This window comes from Pyrgilauda ruficollis, unplaced genomic scaffold (assembly GCF_017590135.1).
Source record: "Pyrgilauda ruficollis isolate IOZ18807 unplaced genomic scaffold, ASM1759013v1 scaffold35, whole genome shotgun sequence".
Lineage (NCBI taxonomy): Eukaryota > Metazoa > Chordata > Aves > Passeriformes > Passeridae > Pyrgilauda > Pyrgilauda ruficollis.
In genome coordinates this window covers 375,872-395,678 of record NW_024524934.1, presented here as the reverse complement: position 1 = coordinate 395,678, position 19,807 = coordinate 375,872, and the positions used below count along the sequence as shown (strand labels likewise).

At 38.0% G+C, this 19,807-nt stretch overlaps 1 protein-coding gene across 2 annotated transcripts in view; it reads right to left on the bottom strand.

The window, feature by feature from the left end:
• GMDS (GDP-mannose 4,6-dehydratase) overlaps window positions 1–19,807 on the bottom strand; it is a 409,290-nt gene that overhangs the window by 252,894 nt on the left and 136,589 nt on the right. For both annotated transcript variants that reach the window (XM_041475417.1, XM_041475416.1), the window contains exons 5-6: window positions 2,361–2,553; window positions 1,371–1,475 (exon numbers count right to left, since the gene is read on the bottom strand). In XM_041475417.1, the coding sequence (XP_041331351.1) occupies window positions 1,371–1,475; window positions 2,361–2,553 (298 nt within the window). The remainder of the gene's footprint in view (window positions 1–1,370; window positions 1,476–2,360; window positions 2,554–19,807) is intronic.

Below are 19,807 nucleotides of genomic sequence, written 5' to 3'. Positions count from 1 at the left end.
TACATTTTCATAAAGCTTTCATCTCATCTTGTAGCTCCTTAGAGTTATTAGAAATCATGCCAAGCTAATATTTTTTATTGTATATTTCCACATTTTTTTACAATGGTCAGAAAGTTTTGATTGTATGGAGATAACTCAGAGCAATTTGAACATTAGTTTACAGCACACTATGAATACACCTCAGTAAACTCTTTAATAGAAAGCAAAGTATTAGGGCATCTAAATTAAATAATCTAGTGAATATGATTCCCCTTTAATTTTGAACTTGTGCTTTATTTGCTCCAGTGCAGTGATACACCAGCTTCTACCACCAATTACTGTAAATGCCTACCCACTGTATGATGAGGTTTCACAGCTGACTCCCACAGATTGAAATGAATATTTATATCCTATTGACATGGATTCCTTTTTTCTCCTCTTTTTTTTTTTTTTTCCTTTTAAGCAGAGTTGAAATTATGGTCTGTTTTATATAAGTATCATATAAGTATGATTAAAAATCTTATGTTTGGTGCCAGGCTATAATTTATATAATTGCATTCCTGTAAAACTTGAATTTATTTTTCATTTAGAAACAGACCACAATAAAAGGCTTCGGCACTGAGAATCCAGTTTTCGGTGTTAATTTAAAGTTTAATTTTAGAGTGTTTTCTACAGTCACAGTACTTAAAGGGCAGAGGAAAACTGTCATTGTAAAAGAGACCTCTAATCAACCATGGAGTCTGACTCAAAATAAATACCAGCATTAATTGTTCATAAAGTACTGCAAGCGGAAAAGGGATGATTAAGTGGAATTAAAGCTGCATTGCTATTAAGGATTAAATTGAAAGGCATTTTAAAGCCATGTGTTAAAAGCCATCTTGTAAAACAGTATGGATCATAATTCAAAATTTTTTCAAAATATACCAGGCTGTACCAATTAGTCTTATGAACTTAGAGCATCTATTGTTTTTGCCTCTTAATTTAACATTTATACACAAATTAAAATCTCAGTATGTCACACCTGAAATTGCATCTGTTATGTAGCTGCCCAAATAAATGTTTAGAAAACCTGCCTTTTTTAATGTGTCATATAAACATTTTTGCCTTTACTTATTATCAAGAGGGACACAAAATTAGATACCCAAACTTCCCTTCAGCGTTCGTGAGCTGCAAAATGGAACACGATGCTTGAAAGGGAAAGCTGCTGCTCTTGAGCTCTGAGGCTCTGAGACTGCCAGGAGGGCTGCACCAAATGCCATGGGTAGACTGCAAGTCATGACACCTTCCCTGCAGAATTCTGGCAAGTTGAAATGAAACCTGTGGATGCATTGTTCCATTTTTCCAATCAGATATACACAGGGTTGGAAACAGTTTCACATGGATTTTCTAACCTCTTCTGGGGCTCTCATGATTGAAGAGGATGCCATTCACAGCAAAGAGATTGTAGGCTTCTCTGAAGTTCACCACAATCCAGTAGGCATACAGTTTTGCTGCCCCTGTAAAAATAATTTTGAAGCATTATTGTATAAGTGCATGGCTCATACACAGCTCAGACACACACACATCTCTGTCACATGCAAGGTGAAGTCCACATTTCAACAGCAAAGTGCTTTAGAATTTGATTAGTTCCTTATATGTGCCAGATTTTATATTAAAAAAATCAGCCCAATAAACAGCAGCTCAGGGAAAATACTCATATTCTGAGCTGCCTCTGAACTGGCCAGGAAACATCAGGGCACTTTCTTACTTGTTTTCTTATACACACTCAAGCACAATATTTTTTCTTTTACAGTATAATTAACATGGTCAGAGCGTGTGAAATATGCCACTGTAGTGACCTCTGTTAATTAAAAAAAACCCCAAAACAAAACCAAAATTACTTTGGAGGAATAAAAGTGAAAATCTGGTGCCTTAACACTCAAATTGATTTGAAACTTTATCACCAAAATCCTCCATGCCCATTGCTTTAATAAGTGTTTCAAATTTCATATGAGTTCACAAAGGAAGAAGTGAGCGCTCGGGAGTCTTTCATTTAGGCAAAAAAAAAAAAAAAAAAAAGAAGAAATGAAACTTTATCACTTCAGTGGTACCTCACAACCCTTTGTGAAGGAAGAGTCACCCCCTACCCCCCTTCTTCAAGTGCTCTTCACCTCTGAGCTGAATGAACAAGGCCTTGTGAAGTGAGATGCTAATTTCCAACCCCCAGGCAATGGCAGCAAATACTTTTTATATAGTAATTCATAAAGGTATGCCTCTCAACATGTCTAGTCACTTTAGCTCTATCATCATTCTAATCTCACATCCAAATGACTTCAGCCCTGAGACATGAGCAGGGAGAACAGACAGACAGACACTACACACACACCATCAGCGCTCCTCACCATAAGGCGATCTTGGGTAAAAAGGGGTGGTCTCCTTTTGCGGGATTTCTTGCACTTTTCCAAAAAGTTCACTGGTGGAGGCTTGGTAAAACTTCACAGAGTTGATAAGGCCACAGGTCTTAATAGCATCTAGGAGCCGTAAAGTGCCAACCCCATCAACGTCAGCAGTATATTCGGCTAGGTCGAAAGAAATCTTGAGAAGAGAAAGAAATAAAAACACCGATTTTACTAGGGCACCAGAACATGCCAAAATCATCTACAACCAACCAAAGCAATACATCACTTGCCACAGACCATCTAGACATTTCTGTGCAGAGTAGATACTCAGTTTACAAAAGTACCCTCAGAGGATTTCTAAGAATAAATAAGTAGTTCCATAAATAGTCAATCCAAATGACTGGTGTTCCCTGGGATTATTTTCCCACGTGAAGTAAGGGGTAAGCCTCCCCATTATGGGAGCATTATCAGGCACTCTTTTATCTCCACAGCTGCCAGTTTCCACAACAGTCACTTGGGCTCAATATCTTTGACACAATTGAATTTGGTTATATTTGCCCAAAATATATTTTTAAAAAGTAATAGGACAGAGAGCATGACAGCACCAACATGTATAAACCCCACCTCCCCCCCCCCAAACTTTAAACAAGGTTCAGGGTTTTGCAATTTAAACAGACATCAAAGTTCAGAGAAGAGTAGAAATACCTGCTATCAAATGAGACTCCCAACACTATCTGACCAAGGTGTACCAGAGCTGTGGCTTTTGCACAGAGCTTAGAGAGATCATAAAGTGTGACTGCAAAGGGTTGGAGGTATGCAAAAATACCCTGACATCTCCAGCTGACGTTTTTCAACGCATGATGATAAAGTCATGCCCACTGGTGGGCCAAGATTCCTTTTTCTCTCCCCACTCCAGTATTTATAGTTACCTTTACAATGAGTTTGTCTTGTGGCCTATGCCACAATCAGTGCTCAAGTCTAAGCTTTCAGAGTGTTTCAAAAATATATTCTTTTCTTTGAAGTAACAGAAGAAGAAAAAAAAAAACACCTGAAAAAGTAAGCTGAAGGTAAGAGGTGTGTTGTGACCACCCCAATTGAAGACAGGAGAAAACATGCTTAGAAGGGAGCTCACTCTTTTTATTTGGCGGTACAGGCTGTTTTTATGGAGGTTCCAACAAAGTTCCTGGACTCTGAAGAATTTTTTCCCACCAGTGCCCATCCCAGCAGCACATTCCTCCTTTCTTCTACATCCTCTCCCCAACTCGGATTTTGCTTATGCCAGTTTCTGAAAAAACATTCCCTGTTCATACTGCCAATGTTATAAAAACTAAAGGTGAATGGGCTTTTAGAGCAGTCTCCTTCATGGCCCTGACCCAAAGAATTATTCTACCTATGTCCCCTCTGGCTAATTCAGACTGATAGCAGTGTATTCATTCCTCCACTTAAGCCAGTTCCCCTATTCAGTAACCACTGGAGGTTTAAGGCTTATTTACACAGCAGATGGAAAAAAAAAATCATTAATTTGCATTTTCACTTATGGTTAATTCAATACAGGCATGAAATTATCCAAATTTTGTTACTGTGCTCCAAAATAAAAAGGTTCACACACAGTTCTGAGCTGAAAGAGGAAAGATATGAACAAAACCAAACCTTCCTTTTCCTTTTTTTTTAACCAAAAGAGAAAAAAACACACAAAAGGAAACCTGATACTTTGTCTTATTAACCTGGTATGACCCAGCTGAAATTGAGCACTGATCTACCAAGAAGGGCTGTGCATTTTTTGTTTTAATCCATTTGGCATAAAGATGTCAGCCACTTAAGTCTCTCAACTTCAGTGTCAGAGTAACTCTTAGGAAAGCACTGTAACGAGTAGATGGTACAGTCAGTAACGTACTAACCAACACAAATTGGTGTATTAATCACAAGTCTCAGCTATCCAATGAAAGCAAAACACATAACTGTTGCAGAATCAGGAATTTACTTATATTAAGGTATTATTTCCAACAAATAACCTGCTGAAAACATCACCCTGAAACACAAATCATTGCTTCCATATTCTACTACCAAGCAAATGGCACATGGAACTGAGGCAGTCTAGGAGATTCCAGATTATAAAACCTCTTAACCAAAGGGAGCAGTGAGGCCACAGCAGCAGCAGCCCTGGGAAATCCTCTCTCTGGCTGGTGTAGAGACCAGTTTCACAAGAGATGGTTTTCCCTATTGCCTGATGAATGACCTCAGTCTTCACCTTCAGAAAACACTCCCTAGGGTGTGAGGTAACTGTGCCCCCATGCTGAATGGGTCTGAGTGTCCCCAAGCAGAAACCACCAGTTCTGTGTCTGTTTTGTAACGCAGACTTCTGTTCACCAGGGTCAGGACTCAGACCATTAAACACATTTCATTTTGAAGTGCAAGTTAGACAAAAATGGTATTCAGGAAAATTTAAAAAATGGTTTTATCCACTAAAACATTCAATACCAAAAACTCTGGACTGTTAAGAGACACTGTGGAAAGTAGGGGCAGTTAAATTGCAAATACAGACAAAAGCAACCCAAATTTTAATTTGATTCTAGTTCAAAGTTAAAAATGAAAAAGGGTTTAAAAATACTAAATCAATTAAGTAGTTATAAATAAATCAGGGTAGAGCAAGAATGGGTGATAACTTATCCCTTACAACATAATTCCCCTCTCCTTATATACCTTATTTTGTGCAAGACTAGAAAAAAAACCAAAAAAAAAGGAAAAAAAAAAAAAAAAAAAAAAAAAGCAGGGACTTCATTAAAAGGCAAATGCAAGAGAAAACAACATGCATGCATAACACACAAAAAAGAACTGGGTTATAGAAACCCAATATAGAACCAGATTCCATAGATGTTACTCTTACAAATAACCTTCACTGAGCTCTGTGGGACTACTTGAAAGAGTAAAAACTTCATGGATATACTGTAAAGGTAGGTGTATCAAGGCTACAACCGAGTCATACTTTATCAAAGATTAAACATTTATCCAGTGGGAAAAAAGAGCTGAGCTAATACCTACAGATGTGAGTTTTCAAACTGCCTAATTTATGACAACTTTCTTAAGTGCCTGAATTAGGAAGATTGTCTTCCTCTACACCAGTAAAGACAGCAGTGAGTCAGAGCAGAAAACATAACAGAGATGCTCTTGGTCATGCTTTGGAGAACCTATTTACACACACTGATTTTTTAATTGAACCATATAAGACAAGATGCTTATATGGTTCAATTAAGATGCTCCATTCTTTCCCCAAAAATCCAAAACTATCTCTTACTCTCAACGAGAGTAAGACCTGCAACTAAAATTTGTTTTGAAAGAAATATGGAGTTTTTGTAATGACTGGACTAAGCAAAAGAAGCTTCTTTACCTGGCAGAAACTTTAAATCTGAAAGTTTTCTCAACAGGTATTAAAGTAATGGATCCAGTACTTTAGCCTCTTTGGACAGATTTTGTGCCAAAGGGAAATCATGGCATACCAGCCAAGCAGAAATTGTCTTCTCAAAACATATGAGTCTGAGTGACCTTGGCACTTTGTACTTCCCATGTACAAAGGGGACACCATGCTTTTGCAGGTGTCATTGTTGATCTCTGGAGATACTATAAAACATATTTTTCAGGTATATCTATTCTATTCAGTGCATAGTGATAAGTGAGTCATTACAAGAGGACAAAGAAAAATAAGGAGACATTTAACAAAAGTACTTCAAGTTCCAGGTTTCCAGGTTCTGAACACCCTGCAGAATTTCCTCAAATACTAAAAAGCAAATGGACTCCTTATGTACATGGGAATTCTACATACTGAGTATCTTCTTTGCTGGATTCATCCCTAATATAGTACATTTCAAATACAGCCAAGATTTAAAAGCTTACTGAAAAGTATCTAAATGAAAACATATGGGTCCTACCCTCCACAAGCCCACATTCCTATCATGTCTATAAACACTATATACAAGACGGTAGACTTAATAATATTTGCTTTTGTCAAATGTGTTGTTGTCAGCAATGGCAACACTCTGAAAGTTATCCATTTAGTGCACACATAGTTTTGACTTCGTGGGACAGTTCTCTGCTTTGTCATTCAGAAGACTCCAACAGACAAGCTGTGATCATATTAATTATTAGTTTCCAATAAAAAAAAAAAAGCATATCCTAGCAGAATGTGTTTCAATGCTCTACGTAAGGAATATAAATAATGATTTGAAATTTCATCTCTTCCTTACAGTCTTCTCAGTTTCAGAAGATGTGATTTCTGGAAGGCTGGTGTAATAAGAGTTTAGCTTATGTGAAGTCCCAGGAGGAAACAGGGTAGTATAAATGTAAATTATTATTCTGTCATTGTAAAAGGAGAGGTGGCTAACCTAACTATAACATCAATTTAAGCATCACTGCTCTTTTGAAAAAGCCTGTGGTAGATTCTTTAGGTTTATCAAAGGAGAAGATATGTGTATCAGGTCATTTAAAAATGGTTTACACCAGAAAAACAAACCACAAAGCAGAAAAACTGCTCAGAAATGTTTCAACTCTCACAAGTTTCACAGTGGTTACTTTTTTTGCATTCTTTAAAATCAATTCTATTTGCTTTGAATATTCAGTGTGCCTTCCACTGCCAATAAAAACCACTGGGATCACTTACATCATCTCAGTAAACAAGCTGCTCAATCCCTAGGAACAGGCATGTAAAGCGTAAGATTCCAGTTGCTAAATCTAATACAGACTATAGGCCAAGAATTCCTGTAAACTCCTAACATACTGAAATAAAATCTTAGGGATTTTAGGAAATATAAAGTATCTGGGGGAGCTGAGCTGTGTTAAGGGGATGGGAAAGAAAATGTCAGGTAAGCTTATGAGAGAATGTGACAATTCCTCTCCCCCTCCAGCCTTTTAACTCAATGAATGCTTGTCCTCTCACCCAATAGAAAAACAAATTTAAAGATAGAAAATCTCCCAAACAATTACATATTTTGCTATACAGAAAAATAATCAATTCAATAGTTCTGAACTGCTTGTTACTGAGCAATACTCTTGATATCTTAAAGCCCTATTCAATTTCTTAGCTAAACAGAAACAGACTGAAAAAAGTAGTGACTGAAATTCTGGATAAAACGACCATAGATCAACAAAGGCTATCTTCTTTCCCATTTATTTCCTTGTTCTCTCATTAGCAAGACAAAAAAAAAAAAGAAAGTGATCTGTACAAAATTAGAGTATTTGGACAACATGATTACAAGTGGAGAACTAGCAAAGAAAAGATTTTATAAGTGGAAGCAGAAGTCAATACTGTTTCCTAAAATTTACATTAGCCTAAGACATTCACAATATTGCTACAGCAAGAGAGCTTGGGTAATGTGGGTTTTCAAGTGATGCAAAGGAATAAGCAGTGCAGTTGATAAAACCAGTGCTTATTCTTCTACTTCCCTAGTAGTCCTTACATTTTGCTCCTATGGTGGAGTTTCACTGTGGCTCTGTCCCACTACATGCTGCAGGCTGTGTGACTGGAGGGACTTCTTGAACTGGTAAAAGTTTGGCTTTGACATCTGTGAGCCAGCATTTCACCTTCACCTCTAACTGTGGAGGCCGAAACCAAAGCACAAAAATAACCTTTTTACTATTTGGGGATTTCAATGATCCATGATCATCTTCAGGTTCTGTAAAAACTTCCTTTGTGCAGCTGAAATACTCAATGATCAGGATCAAGAGGCCCCCTAACATATTCCACAGTGTATGTTCATACAGCAATTTCTCATGTTCATCTTGGGTAAATCATCTTTATAACTCTCCTCCACATTAATTTCAAGTTCTTGATGCAAACCTACTGAAAAAATCTTTAAAGATAAATAACTTGGCTTCATTAATATCGGTTCCCTTTTCTTAGGAGCAAAAACTGTTACTTGCTTTTTGTTGGGTGGAAAAGAGAAAAAATAAAAGAAACCCAAAGAGAATAAGCATGGAGAAATACTCCTTGAGTAAGAAAAGCTTCATATTTATCTGGCTCCCCTATCAGTAGGGGTTGAAAGTTGGATTCATTATTCAGTTTCCTTAGCAAGTGATTCCTTCCTGGCAAACTGCAGGTGCAGTTGTAAATTGAACTCTTGAGGTCATCATGTTCACCTTTGTCTCTAAAGCAGCCTCCTGCTTTACGTGTGACCAGCTAAGAGCTACAGAAGAACTAGCAGATCCCTACTATTTTCAAAATTTTGATGCCACAACCCTTCAATTGGAATACTTATTCTCCATTTTAAAAAAACAGTCTCCTACATCTTGTATAGTTGTCTTGACTATTGGATTCAAAGGTGTGTTTGGACCAGATCTCCAATAGAAGTAATTTGCAAATTGTTTACTCTTCTGCTCACTACCTATCTACTGTAGTAAATCATGAGAATTTAACAGACTGGATTAAAAGGGAGTTGCCCAGAGACAGGTCAAAAGGCAATGGGCACAAGTTGGAACATGTGAAATTACAATTAGCTATTAGGAAAAAAAAGAGTTCACAACATGCCTGGTCTCACACTGAAACAGGTTGTGCAGAGAGGCTTTGACATCTCCATCCGTAGCATCTCCACCCTTGGAGAAACTCAAAACTCAATCAGACATCACCCTGAGCCACCTGCTGTAAGCTGGTCCTGCTTTATGAAAAGATCCAGTCCAGATGACATTCAGTCGCTGCTGCCAAACTCCATTATTGCACAGTTTTAAGAGAGGGAGATGGGATTACAGCAGAGTGTTTCAAACATGTAGCAGCACCCAAGGAGCCGAACATGGACGTACAGTGTGCAAGAATGAGGCCTGGCCTTGTAAAAAAATAGTGATTTCTACTAGAAAAGTAGAGAGTTATTCACAGCAGCTTTTTGGAGGCATGCAGTTCAGCTTGCTATTCATCATATCTCCTCCACAGAAGAGCTTCAGATAGAGGAATGCTCAGATCTGATAATAAAAAAAAAATACCAAAGCGGAGGAGGAAAAGGAGGAGGGATATCACAGTACATGAGATTCAGTATGGCCATAAACCTTTGTCACAAAAATGTAACCTCCCCATTAGTTTTGCTTATCTTCTCATCCATTTGTTATTAATTTGATGGAACTGGGGAGTTGTCAGGGTTATGTGATGCAAGGGATTTATCTTGCAGAACAATCTCTGACCCACTGTTCTAAGTCTTCAGTTTCAAATTACAAAGATTAGAAAAGAAGCTTTTAAAAAAGCAGGACTGATTCTTTATTCATTGTCAGCATGATTTTGTTCAGGGATAGCTTCAGCAATGTACATATACATCCAAACTTTTAAACACATGCCACATGCAGCAAAGTCAGGATGGGTTTCGATGTCTCAAATACTGTAGCTTCAATAGCTAATGACACTGTAATACCCTAAAAGCTTTCTTACATACTGAAGTCCAGCTGTGCCAGAAGCCTTAAATGCTATTTAATAGAAAGACAAAAAGGGGCAACTTGCAGAGTCACTAGAGAACATTCAAAGGGAGATGTAAAAAGATAGCCAATTCATTTTGCTTTATATGTACCAGGGGAATAGAGAGCTATGAATAACATCCATGCAGGGAATGCAGTCACTTCCAAAGAACTAGCACCATTCTTACTCACTTTCACATATAAATACATTAATTTAAAACATACAGGTTATTTAAAACTCTAACATGACAACTATATTATAGTTTGGTTTTTTTTTTACTTCTGGAGCATTTTAAAAAACTTTCATTCTCTCTTCCTTGTTGCTTTCAGAACATATTGAAAGATGCTTTTCACAGTAGTGATAAAAGCATCATCACAAGCAAAAAAGAAAGAAAGAAAAAAAACCCCAAGCCCTAGAAAGAGCAATCAGACCATCATCATCTATCTGCTTTATGATTTTGGTAGACTTTCAATAGATGACTAGATATTAAATAAAGCAATAATCTAGAATGGCAAAGCTTTGTTACCAACAGTATCTCCTCTCTTTGCCTTCCTGGCCAACAAGACCGCGAAACACAGCTTAACACAATGGACCCTCCCAAATATTGACAGAATTCTGTATTGCCTGGGAGCCAGAATTAACGCAAAACTTTGCAAATTATGACCTTTCCTGACTCTCTTGTACCTCCTATGAATGCATAAGGTAAAACATCCCTAGGTTTATGGGGCTGGTCAGAAGTTCTGCCTTTTCAACCAGAGAAAAGCTATGTTTTCAGCATTTATTATTACTGAAGATTACTTCCCAGACTGCAATCCTTTATTCCAAATGGCACTGTTAAAGAAAGCTTAAAAATTCAAAATTCAGCTTCTCAGATACCTATAATGTATCAAAAACACTTCTCCCTTCATGACAAAATAAAATAATATTTCATAAGTGGAGTTGACATATTTTATTACGAAGTAGGGTCTTCTTACCTTAAGGGCATTTAATCTGGATAAAATGTACTGAAGCTATGCAGATCCTGTGTAGAATCACCTAAATTGATTTTGAAAAACTTGAGAAAACTTGCTAAAAATTAAGAAACTTTTTTTTAAGAAAAAAGAAATTTTGCTAACTTCCCCCCTGTCCACCCATTATCTACAGTAGCAATTATCTGCACAGTTCTCCAAGTTATACTTTTCATTATTTTGGGATGGCTTTCTGTGTTATATCCAGCTGGTACCTGATGCAGCACAGCTTAAGATAAAATGATGGAAAAAACCACTGACTGCTATTAAAGTCCTATAATTTGTTCTGACCAAGCTGTGTACACTTTGAATGAAGCATCTGTAGAGATAGACATATACTTTATTAAAAAAAAACCTTCTTTCTATAATGATTAACAACAGCTTTTACCTTTCACTCTATGGAAATATCTGTGATTTTTAATCTTGTCAAATTAAAGGGATTTTCTCCTCCTCTGAACAAGAAATGATACCTGCTTCCAAACAGCTAACTAAGGGTTGAAGGAGCTTCCCTGTTTCACAGGGACGCTCTAAGAAAAAAAAATTAATTACATCAGTGTGCATGCATTACTCATTAATGAGACCATAAACCCAATCAGAGAGACTGCCCACGGACATGGGCCCAGACAGGGGCTGAGACACAGCCACCAAGTCAATGCCAGAAAACAAGTTACCATTTCACTGTGGAGCTGAGGTAATGCTGTCTGGAAGCACTCTCAAACCATGCAAGATAAAGCAACTTATCTTAGCTCTGTCTTATTGTCAGCTACTCAAAAACCATCATCATCACAGCCTAAGGGCAGAGAGGTACCTCAGCTCTGACCACAGCTTGTGGTGCTTCAGTTGAGGAGGAGCTTTCAGAACAGGACTTCAGGGAGACAAATGAGAACATGAGTTTTTGAGGAAATGAATAAGCATGTGCATACACACACACAGGAGAAAGTGATGACTTCTTGTATTGGGCACAACAGGGAAATGGTGGAATCACACATTTAAAAAATGTGTAGATGTGGTATCTGGGGACACATTTTAGTGGTGAAGAAGGCAGTGTTAGATCAGTGCTTCAACTCAATCTTAGATGTCTTTTCCAGTCTTAACAGTGCTGTGATTCCATCTAGGGAACATCCTCTGCCTAGAAGTACCCAGGGAGGGGAGTTCAGAGCTCAGAGTCCAACACCTGCATCTGTGTGGCAAAAGAGTTCCAAGTACTCCGTCTCAGAAGGCAAATGATGTCTTCTCCATTTGCACTCAGTTTACTCTTAAAATAGTCAAGGTACTACAGAAACACATTTTCTGTAGTAAATAAACACTATCACTTCAGTCCTATTCTTGTCCAATCACCTTCCTCAAAAGTCCATATTCTCCCCTTATTTGCCATCACTTACAATGCTTCTTAGAGTTACACCTCCACAGACCCAGTTCTACTTTCTGGTTTGCCATAAATCAATCAAAAACAACACAACTGTTCTTTAGCTAGAATTCTTTCAGCATACCTCAGACTTCTATGCAATTAATGCCCAAGCCTTGTCTTTTTTCAATTTTACTGCATGTGCATTAAGAATTAAATTGGGATGGCTAATTGCATGGTGCAAATTTGGATGGTTAGGTATGTACTGACAAAAGTCATACTTCCACAGCTGCCACCTTCCCCACTCCAGTACTTCATCAGGAATGACTGGGAAAATGAATAAACATGCAACAGCATGTCAAGAAACAAGTCACCAGGGTTTGGCTTTTTCAGTTTTCTTTTTTTGAACAGGGCAAATAATTGCCTTTTCTTCCAATGCATAAGGTCATCTTCTGTGAAATGTCCCTCTGAAATCTAACTCAAAGAAAGGACAACAATTCCAAAACCCAGCAGCATTCTTTTCCTTTTACTTGTTCTTGGGAACAGCTACTTAAAGATACTTAAAAACATTCTTTAACTAAATAAAAGAGTCTGAGGTTTACACCAGCCCTGAAACAAAACCACTGAATCCTTCAAATTTATTAAAAATGCAACCAACAAACCAAACAAAACCACCCACACCCCTTGAAATGCTAAAGTGGGTGAACCCTAGCAGAGGAGCACTAATGCTCTAATGCCTGTAGTGCATGTACAGGCACTACATATGATTAGTTTTAAAATACGGGTATTAATAGCATCCACAAATACAGTAGCTGATGATGGCTTTGTTGTGAATGATGTAACAAACCTGTAGAAACTGCTTTCAGTAAACTCAGTGTGTAATTACATACCTCAAAGTGGACTGTGATAGTCCTTCATCCTGTCTAGGAAGCTACTGGAGTGGAATACGCTATTATTCCTATTTTTAGTGGTCAGATTTTAATGTGGTTACAGTACTTTGGAAACCACAAGGCTTACGTCTTCTCCAGTTGCATCCTTTCAAGGAGAACATTGCTGTTTTCTGTGTGACAGTGAGCACTCTGAACTCCAAGGCGATCCCCCACATAAAATGTTCTACTTAATCAACTGATCTGTCTTAAAAAGATGTGGGTGGCTGGCTAGGAAGAAACCTGAGAAAAACGTGTCTCAACACGTATGTGGAGGTAAGGGGGAAAAGGCCAAGGGGCAGAGAGCTTAAAGGGATGAGACCCTCTGGTTAAACTTTATTGAACAAGCAGGATGATACTCTCAGAGAATAAATCAGCCTGTTATTTTTTCTGCTAGTATTCCCTTTGCCCTACTTTATTCTTCCATTTATTATGGACTACTAAAGCCACTTCACTACAACTCTTAGAAAACAATGTATAGGCATAAATTTTAAAAGGCAGCTTTGGCACTCATGAGCCATGGTGATCATAAATCAAAGCAGAACATTGCAACTGATTTGTATACTGTAACCCACAACCTTAACCTCAGCCCTGTTTTTCATCTATCTCTTGGATTTTGACACAGAGAAAAAGACTAAGAATAAAAGCTGCTCTTCACTTGAACATTAAGGTAAACCATTCATGAAAAGGGAATATGGCAGTCAAATAATCACAAAAACTCAACAAGCTTGTGAGTTTTCCCTCTCGCTCCTAAGAACAAACACTGGATTTCTTTATTGTCCCTGACTGTGCTCTCAAACAGCATTGCAATTTTTGTGTCTAGCAGCGCTAGAAGGGACAAAAGACCACACTGACCTCTCCAGTGCAGCGCTTCTCTTTATCTATACCGTAGGGTGGCACTTGAGGTACCAGAAAACGTCCTCTCAGAGCAGCTTTGAGTAAGACTTGACTAATGTACAAAAAGCTTTGTCAGCTTTCAAAGTGAACTTGGCAGCCTCACGATGAGGCATCTTGGAAAACCACTGTGCAAGACAAGACCAACTTGCCAAAATGTACTGAACAAGTCATTGGACACGATCAGTGGAAACATCAAATTTGACAAATAAGGTGAAGTCTGTAAAATTGTGAACGATTGCACTTTAGTTTTAAAAGAATGTATAGCTCAGGCAGATGCCACGTCCCTATTGTATGCAAATATTTTATTTCAATTAGCACTTTTCAATCATGCTTTTTCTTTTCTGAATGACTCATGGATATCTCAGTCAAGAAATGGCAGGATCACAAGCACATGCCAACAGGGTGCATTTATCTCAAGAAGAGATAAATGTGGAAGGAGTCATGTAAATCTATCTCAGGATTTTTTTCAACCTGTCTTCCCTTCCAAACACATTTTCTCTACATGCCTGCAAGCCTCTATAAAACAGCATATTCAGTTTCCATGTCCTTTCAAGCAAGCCAGTATTCACAAGTGTTTAATTGAAACTAAAAAAATTGTGTTTCCAGAGCTTGTCCGTCAGGCAAGGAAAAAAACCAAGTTCAGTCTGTAAGTTTTATCACATAGTATTAAGCCAAAGAAGATGTCATGATACTGACTTGCCCACAAAATGCACATACAAAAAGGGGAAATCTTTAGAGCTTCTAGAGACCACCTGAGGTGGCCCTGCTGCACAGGCAGTGATTATCCATGAGGGAAACGTACTGAATAGCTGTGAAGTACGGCTGGATGAAAAAATACCGCAAGTTAAGATCCGTGATTGCACATAACCCTGACATCAGCTAAGAACGCAACATCTCGTGGCTGCAGTAGGAGTTTTAGCTAATTTCCAGTGTGCTGACCCCAAGCTGCTCTGGGGCTTTGAGCATCCTCATCTGGGATGCAAAAAGTTCTGCCAAGGAACCACAAAACACCGGGAGAAATAAACTGGTACTGCCTGTTTGCCAGAGAAACAGAGGAAACTTCTAAAGTGTCATATGGGAGTTTGGAAACATTAGTTAATTTTTAATCCTGTGTCACTAGTATACCAAGGAAACTAGGCTGGGAAGGCTGAAAAATGTAAATAGCGAATGGTGATGAAAAATTCTATAATTGGTAAAAAATTAAAAAGTTTTGGCATGAAAGCAAAACCTCAGCAAGTGTTTCACTTTCCACTCCTATAGATTTTAACACCTCTCATGTTGCAAGAGTACTCTCTCCACACACAAATTTAAGCTGATATTAACTGCAGTTGCATCTGAAAGTATGTATTTTTCATACCAGTTAGGTTCTAGGCAGTAATCCTTTTCTCAGAAACTGTAAGATTTAAATGAAGTCATCATTGCTAAGTGCACTAGTCAGCCATATATCATGTTCTCAGAAGTACAAAGAGTACTCAAGGGTGAAAGTTTCTTATGATAATGTATGATTTCTGCATTAAATACAGAACCACTATTATACAATTTTAGCATCTTGCCAATTTTTTTTTTTTTTTTTTTTTTTTTTTTTTTTTTTTTTTTTTTTTTTTTGAGCAGGAGTAGGAGGGAGAAATAAGGAGGTTACATGGAACTGGAACAGTACTGTTTGTACCCTGGTGAATATTAGGGAAATGATAAATGATCCCTAGGCACACAGACTGATTTATGTAATAAAAAGTAAAATACCGTGGGGTGGAGCCTTCGTGTGAAAACCTCATCCTTGGACAGCTAAAAGGTATGAAATGCACCCAAGTGTCTCAAAACCCTCAGGGTTGCAATTAACTCATGATAACCACACCCTCAAGAACTGTCTCCTTTGCTCCTCTGTTGGGTGGGAGGAAAAGGAAAGGGAAAGATGTGCATTTCTGAGTATGAAAAATGAAAGATTCATAGTTTACATTAGTGAACACTTTAAAATCAAACTGTTAAGATTTCTTAATTTTTTATTTTTGCTAGTTAACAGCATGAGTAAAGAGGCACCACATCTCATGTCAGTATGAAAATGGAAAAAAACAGGTAAAGAAAAGCCAGTAAGGCAAATATACATTAAAAAAATTCCACATATATGCACAAACCAAAGCTCGTTAGTAGCTTGTAGTTAACACAGTAATGGGATTAACAAACAAAATGTGATTAAACCTCATTCTGCAAAGACTATTACTCAGAAAATTCAAATAATCTGTGCTATCCCTAAACCAGCAACATGGTTTGTCAATCCCACCTGCACACACCTACAAATTTATTTTTCTCTTTCTGGTGCTAGAAGACACAATTAGAGAGCACTGAAGTCATACTCTCCATATTATCTTGTATAAGTCTGAACTCTTCCTTAAAATTAAGGGGTTAATGTTAGGAAGTGTTTTATTGAGGAAAAAAAGTGAGAATCAAACCAACTTAGATTTCTTAGCTTATACTGGCCATACAGACAATCCTCAGATTCAGGTAAACAGACTTGTCCAATATATACCCAAATTAATTGGTATCCACTTACATCTTTGCTGTATGGAAATGAGGAAGTTTTTTTCTTTATGCTACAAGATTGCTGAATTTATGAAGAAAACTAAGCTCCTATGCTTGTAAAATGTAGTGATGTGTCAGCCTAATAATATATTTACAGGGCATTTTTATCCTGCAGAAAGAGGAAATAAACAATGAATTTTCTTTCTGAGGTGAGAGAACACACAGATATTCAATTCCCTTTACTGAATTGATACTATTGGCTCTCTGCACAAGAGCAAATACTGTGCAACTTATCATCAGAGGAATTTACCATAGACAGGTATGAGATCAAATTAGATACCATGCCAAAATTACAGCAGTCTGATCCTAGGAGTCTTGTGTATCCCCAATTCTGCCCCAAGACTTTAGTTTCCATTGACATTTAACAACCACCACCACTTTTGAAATTATAGCTTCCCACAAAAATTCCAAATTCAAACTCCATCCAATTAATGTATTTGTATGAAATTCAGTATCTGGAAAATTAGCATGCTCTTAAAATTGTATGTAAAGACATTTTAGCATGCAGTAGAGCAAATATAAACTGCATCTCAGATTTCTGTTTCAAATATTTTCAAATATTTTCTTCTTCCCTAGAAATCGTAAAACTGAAGCTGTTTAAGAAGCAAATGTGATGCAACAGTTGCTCTAAAATGCACATCCATAACAGTATAAGGTTTAGTTCAGATTCTTTGTCTCTTTAAAATCTGCAAATTCATCCTCAAAACCTCCCTCAGATGAAAATTATTCCACCTACACTGGGAAATCTCACCTAACTTTAAAAAGATAGAAAATTTTACAGTTCAAGACTGCAAAGGAGGGGATAACAGAAAGTTTTTAGCTGTCACATTATTTTTCTCACATTTCCCTTTGCTATTCATCAAATCCTTCAATGAAGTCTTTCACTGTAGCTGAACTATGACTTCATGATGTTTCTTCTATTGTTACAAGAGGGAATTACTGCCTTGACAAGGAGGGGCTGAGCTTTTAAAACGAAATAGGTATTTCTAACACAATGAGTCTACAGTTCATCCATCATCCATTCACAGCCCTGTCTTAACCAGGAAAAAATGTGATGTGCTCTGTGGTAAAGATGAACTAAAAATTTCACAGCTGGCAAGCCTGAGGTACTGTTTTCTCAGTAAAGACTGAGGCCACATACAGAGAAACTGATTGACTGCTCACCAGGTTTTTCTTTTTCCCCTCTCACTTTACTGCCTCAGTCTTGGACTTTATAGAAACGTGTTAAATACAGGAATTCAACTTTTATTATTTGATTTTTTCTTTTTCTTCAAAATTGTTTCAAAATACCCACAGAATCACTTAACAAGCTGAGTTGGAAGGGACCCACAAGGATCATCGAGTCCAACTCCCAGCCCTGCACATCCCCAAGAGTCATATCAATTCATACATTTAAAATTAGGGTTTGGAATAACTTACCATATTCCAGTATAGTTTGAAAAAAGACTCAGTCTGAACTTATTACAAAATTCCAGTTATGACGTATGAAAATGTCTTTCATCTCCCTTTCTTTATAATCTCAGGTAACATTTCTGGTTTTGGAACAAAAGACTGCAGATATAATCTTTGATAAACAGCTCCAAATCTGTCAGCATGTTGTCCAGACTGCAACTCCTCTTTAAAAGTCTATATTCATATGCAACATGCTAGGGAACAATAGTTCAACAAGCTCAAATTTCTGAAAAATTTATTATCTGTCTTATTCTTTATATGTCTTTATCTCCAGGCTTTTACTGAAAAACAAATAAATGATGCAAATATAAATAACCTCAGCTTAACCAGAGCTAATTTTGAGCCTCAAGCGCATACACAGGTTGAGCAAAGTTGAGAAGTTCCCCATGGACACAGGGTTTCATCCTGGGGGAGCTGATGGTTGGGTCAGGGTCTAAGTTCTTGAGAATTCACCTTTCTAGGGAGAACACCATCACCAAAAACATGGCATACACTGTCATATCATCACATATGATCATAAAAGCTTAAGCACATGCAATTGGTGTTGTATATTTTTAAACTGCTGCTGTAATCTGCCCTCCCAAACCCATAATCCTCCCTTAAATTAGAGAAATTAGTCAATCTGAATCCAAAGCCTGGAGTCATTAGATCACGTTTTGGCAGAACTTGACACTCAAAAAGCTGGATGGGCACACAACCAGCACTAGGTAGTGACAGGATACTGCCAGCCATGTTTCAGAAACTCAGCGGTGAGAGTAAGAATCCTACATATAAGTGGGCTATGAAAAATGCATACAGCTACATGTGCAGGAGTACTTTCTGGAGTGTAACCTTACCAGATCAATTCACACACTGAAAAAAATTTTAATTGCACAGTAATTAAGGAGTGCCTCCACACTAGGCTAAGGAGAACCATCAGATGCCTTGACTTGCAGCATGCACCCCGGAGAGGTTGGAAATAGGACAATAGCAAGGATTTCATTAATAGCTATGAAATGGGCAAACTCCACATGACTTTACCCTCCCATGCCTCAAAAAACAGTCTTTCCTATTGCTTCATTCAAGTCCTGAGAATTAAGAAAATATAATGCTGTAATGTTTCACACCAGTCTGTCTTGGCAGCCTATTGCGCTCCGGCTGTAGAAGTGTCTGCTTTCAAGCCCTAAGCCCTCGCAGCAATTATCCTGCTCTCAGACTAAACCTACCAAGCATATTTCAAAAGAAGTTACATCTAAACAGAGGGAATTCAACAGTGATCAATGCTCCACAGGCCTCAGTGGCAATAAACTATTTACTGCCTTAACCTTTCAAGTTTGCACAAGCGGAGTGCTGGAGAGCCCCGTGATGGATTAGCTGCAGTGTTTGGGTGCGAGCGGAGCAGCCGCCGCTGCTTCAAATCATCTGTCCAGCACCAGCGCCCGCCTCACGCCCTGCAAACACAGCCACCCGCCAGAGACTCAGCCCTTCTGGGGCTCCGCTGCCCACACGTAGTTCCTGCCAGCTTCCACTATGCCCACCACCCCTAATGGAGTAATTTTGGAAAATAAAGCACATCAAAAGGTTGGGCATGATCCTAATCGTCTTTGTATTACCTTACAGGAGACACAACACAGAGAGGATGTCAAAGAGCACTCAGCACACTCGAGGCTGCAGTAGCTGATTTAGATCTGCTTCCCCCATCTTGCAAGATTTCCAAAATAAATTGAAAGGGGAAAAAATTTACCCCTATTGCATTAGCGTCGTTGTCACCAAGGCTTTCCCACCACCCTGCTTGCTGAAATACAGTAAGAGAAATAATCCATTACAGATGGCTGAAGACACCTAAGCCT